The sequence below is a fragment of the Hippocampus guttulatus genome, chromosome 22 (genome assembly GCF_054856545.1).
Source record: "Hippocampus guttulatus isolate MCC_2025c chromosome 22, RoL_Hgut_1.0, whole genome shotgun sequence".
Classification (NCBI taxonomy): domain Eukaryota; kingdom Metazoa; phylum Chordata; class Actinopteri; order Syngnathiformes; family Syngnathidae; genus Hippocampus; species Hippocampus guttulatus.
In genome coordinates this window covers 7111997-7120587 of record NC_141282.1, presented here as the reverse complement: position 1 = coordinate 7120587, position 8591 = coordinate 7111997, and the positions used below count along the sequence as shown (strand labels likewise).

At 50.0% G+C, this 8591-nt stretch overlaps 1 protein-coding gene across 2 annotated transcripts; it reads right to left on the bottom strand.

Annotated features, from left to right (window-relative positions):
- Positions 1-1388: 1388 nt before the first annotated feature.
- cntn1b (contactin 1b) lies at positions 1389-8514 on the bottom strand. 2 transcript variants are annotated; one of them, XM_086103039.1, is made up of 24 exons: positions 8349-8514; positions 7440-7501; positions 7307-7342; positions 7107-7233; positions 6823-7004; positions 6648-6743; positions 6359-6571; positions 5794-5893; positions 5506-5690; positions 5306-5430; positions 5073-5190; positions 4846-4996; positions 4642-4769; positions 4339-4511; positions 4081-4204; positions 3838-4005; positions 3503-3652; positions 3288-3358; positions 2968-3220; positions 2619-2740; positions 2367-2556; positions 2127-2248; positions 1866-2022; positions 1389-1801 (listed from the first exon to the last, which is right to left on the bottom strand). In XM_086103039.1, the coding sequence occupies exons 2-24, from the start codon at positions 7492-7494 to the stop codon at positions 1725-1727; spliced, it is 3123 nt and encodes a 1040-aa protein (XP_085959165.1). In that variant the 5' UTR covers positions 7495-7501; positions 8349-8514; the 3' UTR covers positions 1389-1724. The 2 variants fall into 2 exon arrangements, with proteins under 2 accessions (XP_085959165.1, XP_085959166.1); XM_086103040.1 differs by lacking the exons at positions 7307-7342; positions 7440-7501; positions 8349-8514 and having other exon boundaries at positions 6359-6494; positions 7107-7232.
- Positions 8515-8591: the final 77 nt, after the last annotated feature.

The following is an 8591-nucleotide window of genomic DNA, read 5'->3' as shown; positions in this document are numbered from 1 at the left end:
TAAAGCACAACGAAGGAAATCATTTGGCAAGAAGACTAAGAAGCAAAAAAAATAAACATTTTAAAAAAACCTACGTACAGTATATTGTGCAGTAAGGACCTACTGTACACGAATATCTAAACTGTATTAAAAAGAATTTAGCGGAATCAAGCAGAGGACAAAACGTGTCCCGATGAAGTGTCCTTGAGGAAAGCTTTAATGACTCATGTATATATTCTCTCCACATTAGGGATCACTTTGGCAGTTAAATCGCTTATTTTAAAGGTTGCTGCAAGCATCCAGTGAAGCTTAGCGAAGACCGCGTCCCTCAAACGACTCTGGTGACATCAAGTTGAACTGGGTGACAAGAAGACAACGACGGTTGAACTGTGAACATTTTTTATAGTTCCACTGGAGCCCATTTTGGGACGTCAGCTTTAGCTTTCCAGGTTCGTGTTTTATTTTTTGTTTAACTACAGCGAGAGGACATTAAAAAAAAGTGCAAAGTTGGTCTTTTTCGAGCATTAGCATTTTTCACTTATGCAGCATTATTTGATGCTTTGAGTTGGAAACCGTCATTAAAAATGCATCTGTGTCAAGTTCGGCAATAAAACATTCAGTGGCCACTCTAACCCCATTTGTACAAAAGCCTTAAAAAGTGGTAATAGGCTCATCTTTACAATCCCCGTCAACACGGTGCGGCGTGATGATGAATTACTCCGATGTCACCTCAGCAACAGCATCCAATTCCTGCATATAATCCAATATTACCCCGGATCATTATCATTCCATCAATTTCAAAAATACAATTTCACATTTTTCGCTGGTGTATTTACACATTTACCATGATTCCATATCATTCAATATCCTATATCATTCCACATTTGCCACCAACATATTGCACTTTTGTTTTTTTTACATATAGTATATACATTCAAATAATTCCACATCATGATATCACTCCACACGATTCATGTTTTTTTTTTCCATTCAGCATTCACACACAATTGTAGAAGAATTAGCATTTTCTTTTTCTTTTGAATATTCATTAATTTGGAACTGGCTTGTATACGCGTGACTATGGCGCCGTCTGCTGTTGAAAAATATAAGCTACATCACGCGTACATCGTCAATTCACAAGTCAATAGACACTCTATTCTTAAATACGAGATATTTATATTATATTTGACTTTAAGTCATGACCTAAATGATGAACAAAAATTGTCCAGTGAAAAGGAAGCATCTCCATATTCAGATTTCTTTTCATGCCCCCGCCCCAAAGAAAGAACGATGCAAATTAATTGGACAAAAATGGCCAAGCATTTTATTCATTTTTACTATTTTGACAATTTTAAAACCATGATTCAAAAAGTGCTTTAAAAAAAATCTGAAATAAAGCATCCTGGAGATTGGTGGAGTAGTATTTTAATAAATAATAGACGGGTTGTCCTCTGCTCATCTAACAAGCACTCTTTGACAGCTCTTTTACACACAATATGATTGCTTCTTACAGTGCTTCTCATAAACAATGACTACTAGTGAGTTTACACGACAGACCGACTCCAAACAAATAAAAGCAGTCTCAAAAAAAAAAATCTTGAAGCCAAAGTCTAGAAGATATTTGAACATTGGGCTATGTGGCTATAGATGCTGCATCCTCACGTCCGAGATGCACGACGGACAGTCTTTTGAACTACGACCGATGTGAAGTGCGCAAGGGAAAATCAAAACCGCTTGACTCGACGTTACAATGCCACAATGCACAGCGCCAGCAAGAGTGCAGAGGTGAGGCTGAGTGTGGGCGTGGTCATGGAGGCCTTACCTGAGGAGAAGCGCGGCCAATGTGAAGCGTCCGGCCAAATGGGTCGGCGTGATCGCAGTCTTACCCAGGAGTTTGATGGTCCTGACGGGACCGTCGCCTCCCTCGTAGCGCCCGCGGACCATCAGCTCGTAGTCGCCAAACTGCGGCATGGGGAAGTCCATGAAGTGCCAGCCTGTGACGTAGACCTTCCCATAGATGTAGCCCGTCTTTCGGAACATGACCTGAAAAGTCGGTGGGATTTTAAAGAGTGCTGTCGTGCTTTTTGTCAGTTTCAAGTTCGCCCTGCCCCTCTTTGAAGCGCTTCTTCTGGCTCCGTTGATCTCACCTTGTAATAGAGCGGGAAGGAGACGTTCCCAAACCAGTCGTACGTGATGTGATCCCACCACACGTACAGCCACTTTCCAGTCCACGAGATGAAGCGCCACATCCTGGGGGGCTCCGCTGGCGCTGTGAAAGGAAGATGTGATATTGAGGAGCCATCCAAAATGGAGGAAAATGTTGGAGGGGGGGGGGGGGGGGATATGGCCTGCGTGGCATTTCAAAACGTTGTTGTTAGTCGTCTTACGTGGTCTTTTGGTGAACATCTCACAGTGTTCGCCAGGCGGGCCGAGGCCCGCTCCGTTAAATGCCCGGACTTCGATGAGGTAATGCGAGTCGGGCAGCATGTTCTCCAGCCTGGCTTGGCTCACCGTCGCGTTAACAAAGATGCGATTGGCTCCCGGCTCTGTGTCGATGTATTTTCGCCAGTATTTCACCTGACGTGGAACGCGAGTCGGTAAGCGGGTCCTTCGGGAGCATTTGGTCAAAGCTTCTCTACCTGATAGCCTTCAATGTACTGCTGCAGGCCCGTTCCCGTGTCCACCACCGGGAGCCACCACACCAGCGCCTCCGTGGAGGACACTGGCCGAGCGTAGACATCGGTTGGATGCTCTGTGGGGACTACACAACACAGAAAGTTCATTTAGGGGTGTGCGAGCAAGGTTTAGAAAAGGATGTCTCCTTTGCATGGGGTCCTTGGACTCAATGGTGAGAACCCAGCACTAACATTTCGAATCTGATCGAAGGGGTCCCTCAAAGCTTCGTCCTTGGACTGCTTTTCTTCAGTCTGTAGGCAACCCTCGTCTAAAGATGTGACGCTCTCGGGCTACGCCGGGGGGTGTCCTTACCGTCTCGAGGGTAGTAGATGACTTTGGTGAGGCTGTCGGGCCCGTCTCCCTTCACGTTGAAGGTCTTGATCTTCACCTGGAACTCCCGTACTTGGAAGTCCTCGTCGCCGGGCAGGAAGAAGGAGTCCTTGTGAACGTAGCGCCTGGTTTCCGGGTCGGAGATGGTCTCGTACCACCAGTCGAAACCGTCGTGGGGCTTGAAGGCCACAATGTAGCCGAACTTCTTGCCGTAGAAATACCACGGCTGCACGGGCTGCGGGGAGGCAAATTGTCGTGAGAGGACATTGGCCAAATATGTCGGCAAATCCGCGTTCGGTTACCGTCCACGTGATGATGATCTCGCCATTCCGACCGCCGTAGCCTTCCACATCGGCGGGAGAGACCACCGGCGCTAGGAGGGGGGGGGAATAAAATTGCAATTAAATCCAACTAGGAACGTCGATCCCCCTCAAAATGTGAACGCGGAGGGAGGTCGTGCAAAAAATAAATAAATAAATAAAAATTAAAAAAAACTCCAAATATTGCGTCTGCTTACGCGCATCCCAAGTTTTGATCTTGAGCGAGGGAATGCTGGCCTCTCCCGAGCCGTACTCATTTGTGGCGATGATCCGGAACCGGTACTCCATCCAGGGGTACAGGTCGGTGACGTCGGCCCGCTCCGCGGTGCCGTCAAGGAAGCTCGGCGCTGAAAGACGCTCAAGTTGAAGCAAATCGGTGGCGCTTGGCGAGATCACATTTCAGTCGCTTGCTTAACAAAAGAGACCGGGTGCGTTTCTGTATGACGTCTGTAAGCATTATATTGCCATCTGGCGGCCAAGAGATGCATCCCGGATTCAAACGTGCCGTTGACCAGCGCAATGGGTTACACACAGGTGCTGGCGTTCCTCCAGTCGTCCTCGTGCAGAGACCAGAAGTGCCTGGTCTGAATGGTGTAGGACAGAATGGGACCGTTGTGCTCAGCTCCTTTCGTCCACAGCAGCTTCACCCACGTGTCGCCGATGTCCTCCACGCGGATGACACCGGGAGGCCCCGGGACCCCTACAACAAAGACGCTTACATCTCCCCGCCTCGTCTTTCGGTTATTCGCTTGGGACGAGAGGCAAGCCGACTGACCGAAGACTTTTAGGTCCGCGTGCGCCGTGTCGCCGTCCACCGCGGTCTGAGCCGTGCACGTGTAGCGGCCCTCGTGCCAGATCTGCGCGTTCTTGATGCGCAGGTTCCCGCTGCCTTCTTGGCTCTTCGGCAGCAGGCACCGAAAGGCGATCAAGAGAGCGTCGTCAGTATTCGACATTGACAAGAAGGAGGAATACGCTCATTTAGTTTTCCTCTTTTTGATTTTAAATGGAAATAAGGATGTACTCGAGACGGTACCATGATGCGTTCATAGTGTTGCCACTCGGCGTCAAAGTCGATGACCCGGAAGTCGATGGCCCAGACGAAGGCGATATCCAGCATGGGGTCGTAGGAGGCCGAGCAGGCCAGGACCACCTCGCCGCCTACCGTCACCTCCGTGTCTTCGGGAGCCACCGTGATGCTGGTTGCCTCTAAGTAAACGGCATTTTGGCACCATATCGTGACAAGACGATTTGACATACAGCAAAGTGTATATTTTTATGATGATTCCGCTTCCAACGATTGATAACGCCGTTCGGGGATCCATCTCGAACGACTGACCCGTGATGGTGAGATAACCGGAGCTGTTGGCCTTCCCCCTGTCATTCTCAGCAAAGCACGTGTAGAAACCTTCGTCGTTTTTTGTGGCGTTGAGGATCTCAAGAGTGCCGTCAAACATGACGGAGATGCTGCGAAACGCAAAGTGGAGATTTCGCGGAGAGGGAAGGGAGAGCGCTATGAAAAGCTGCGGCCGGTTCCGCTGACCGTGAACTGTTGAAGAGCAGCTCTTTGCCCTTGCTCCAGGTGAAGCGAGGTTTCGGGGCCGCTCGGGGTTTACACTCGATCAACACGCGGCCGTCCCGGGCGCCGAGGAGCTGCTTCTTCAGAGGGTTGAACTCAAAGGTCGGAGCGCACGCTGAAGGGAACGAAGTTCAAAAGGACGCCGCGCCGCGGGTCGAAAGACGACTCGGCAACTTTTTGTGTGGGCTCACCGATCACCCGCAGCTCGGCGTTGGCGTATTTGATGCCCCAGTAGTTCTCTGCAATGCACTGGTACATCCCGGAGTCGGCAAACGTCAAGCTGGAGAACTTCAGCTCACCTTTTCCGGACTGGGGGGGCGGGGGGGGGGGGGGGGATCACAAATGCAAGTCATGTGAAATGTTAAAAAGTCACGATCGCCTATATATATATATATATCTTCAAAAATGTTTTTATGATGCTGACCATGTAACCGTCTTTGTACCAGCGGATGAACGGGAAAGGCTTCCCCGATGCGACGCAGCGCATGGTGTGCTCAGAGCCGATGTCCATCTGGGTGTTGTTGATGGTCTCGGCCCACTCCGGAGCAGCTGCACAACAAAACGACGGGATTGGCTTCGACGCATTCAGCGGGCGCGGCCACGACGCGCGTGGGAGACGCTCACACTCCACGTAGAGCCAGGCCTTGTGCCAGTCCTTCCCTTTGGTGTTGATGGCCTCGCACTCGTACGCGCCCACGTCTTCGTACTGCACGTTGTAGAGGTGCAACGCCGCGCCCGATTCGCTGATCTCGTGGTTGGCCGGCAAGTCTGTGGCGTCCACTTTCCTCCATACAATGTGAGGGATGGGACTGAGGAGAGAGAGAGGGGGGGGGAAGGTTTTCGTTTTACAACATGAGCGCAAACCGGATCGGATGCTTTGAGGCAAAGCCGTGGCATCAATGACAGACGTACTTCCCCAGAGCAAAGCATTCCAGCGTGATGTTGGAGGCGAGCAGGGCTGTTGTGTCTGGGAACTTCACCCTGATGTCTGCAGGGTATTTTCTTTCTTCGCCTGAAGCCATTAAAAAAAAAAAAAAAAAAAAAGTGATATATGAAATGAGACAACAAAATGAATCAACTGCACGCTGCGCTTTTTGCAAAGATGTGTTTGTATCTCCGTCCGTAGGACTTGAGAGCTCGGGTGGGTGAGGATCCAGAGCCACTTTCAAGCAACAGTCGAACCACAAATAAGCACTTCCGTCAAAAGTACCGCTAAGCCTAGTATTAGAAGCATACGTGAGCGTTGAACTTTTGCTGACGTTGTGGATATCGAACGGGGCCATGTTTAGCAATTTCTCCGCTGCATGCGCCACAGACAGATCTGCATATTAGTTAATAAGTATACAAAATGTGAAATTCTGCCTCATCGACAGAAAGTAAAATAAAAAATTTTGCGCCCGAGTCGCCTTTGTCTATTTGCCTGAGACATGAGCGTGCAATTCCATAATTGTTATTTTGACGTAATATTTGAACTCACCATCGTCTGGCGGCAACGGGATCAGAGGAATGAACTTGGAAAAGACGCTTTTCCCCAGGACGGGGCTGGAGACGAAGCAGGAGTAGTTCCCGGCGTCCTGAGCCTCCACCTTGGAGATGTACAGGTTGCCGGTCCTCTGCGAGACAAAACGGCGGCGGTCCATGTTGAGGAACACGGGGAACTCATTGAAGATCCAGCGGTAAGACACCTCCTCTGAAGGAAGAAGACAAGTTGGCCGCAGCAGCCCGGCGGAGGAGCGGCCGTTGACGTGACGCAACGAGACACACACCTGGCCACGCTTTGGGAGGGGCGCACAGCAGAACCGCACCCTGGCCTTCTCTGACAGTGACCGGGTCTCTCTCCTCTTGAGGAAACTCCTCGAGAACTTCAACGCAGAAAAACGTCCACTCGTTTCATCACGGGAAAAAAAAAAAAATCCTCCTTTTGGCTTTGCGGGTTCTTACATCCAAACTTGACGCGGGCCTCCTTGCTGATGACGGTGCCGTAGATGTTGTGAGCCACGCAGATGTACGTGCCGGCGTGCTTCTTTTGCCTGGGGTTGCTGATGACCAGGTTGCCCCCCACCAGGCCGTAGTGCTCATCCGGCTGCTCCATCAGCTTGATCTCCCAGTTGTCGCGGCGCCACCTAGCGGGCGGACACAAAATTTACAAGTGACCCATCCAACCATTTATAGAGCGAGGTCAAGGTCGAGGCAAATCAAGCACCACCGAGACACAGATGGACTACCTGTAAGAGGCTGGAGGATTGGCTCGGGCCCTGCAGTTCATCGAGATCCTACCATCGGGGGAGTCCTCGGTGTAGACCACATCCACTGGTTCCTCCTCGAAAATGGGCCCGTAGCCAGTAGCTTCCTCTAAATATGACATAATAGCCGCAATCATTACAAATACGCATCAATAATGATGAGGGGGAAAAAAAGGACTCACCGCCAAATATCCTGGGCTCCCCAAACAGGATTGCCACTGACAACAGGAGACAGCACAGTGTCGCACGTTAATAAACGATGGCATCCTTCGATAGCGACAGAAATATGGATACTGTAATCACAGAAGTGCTTACATGTGACGGGGACCAAGGAGACGAGGGCCAGCAGCGACAAGGTAGCGGGCGCCATCCTCACTCTGATATGAACAAAGCAAGTGTGCTTAGATGAAGTGATGTGCAAAATCCCCGTTACATTATAAACTTAGTGGGGCTAATAACGTGCCCTGTGGGTGAGTTTGAATCGTTCAAACCATCACGGCTATTTCTCTTCACGCAGCGTTCTCGCGTGATGTGATCTGCAGTGACTGCCGCCATGACTCGACAGAAACTTTGCCGCTCATCCTGCCGCAGACATCCCCCTTTGACTCCCCCTTCTTCTTTGAAAAGATGAATGCACTCTGCACGGCAACAGGCCGAGACGTCTTTTTCTGCCTTATTTATTTCTCAACACAAATTCAATCAAAAGCAACTAGCACGGAGTCAGTCACTGCAATCTGCTCTCATCATCACAACGTGTAATCCTGTCACAGATCCGCTTTGGGACAGAGGACAGTAAATTTAGGTCACTGCGTGAATTTAAAAAAAAATGATGATGAGGAGGAAGAGGATGGCCTATCGTGGACCTATAGGACTAGTAATCCTTTTTGTGCATTCAATGTCAAGTTGTTGTTGTTGCACACTAACTGCAAAAACCCTAAAGTGTCCTTCCATGACATACCACGCAAATTATTCCTATTCCATGCACTTTTTCAACGAGTCTGTGTACATACAAAATCTTGCAGCAATTTTCTTTTTGGGGTGGGGGTCGCAGTCCATCTCTCTAACACCCCCCCCCCCAAAAAAAAAAGTGCGCACCCGATGACGCCTTCACCAGCGGCTCTGCATTGCGGTAATCCGGTCCCACCAGCCGATTGATTTGTGCCCACACCCCACACAAAACGCATCACAACCGCGCACAAACTCACCTCAAAACATGCGTCTTACCTTTTTTTTTTCAATATCGTGTCTGAAATATGACTGCTTCTTGAGGCCTGGCACACCTGCACCCGATAGGCATCCTCCTGCGCGCACAGACGCAGAGCCGTCCAGTCCGGATGGAACTTTTCTTATTGGAGCAGAGGGTCGAGGGCGACACGTGACCGCCGCTGGCCAATCGGGATGCGGGGATGGGAGGGCTGCCGTGGAGCACCGGAAACAGATGATCTGAAACAGCACTGGGATGAAAAT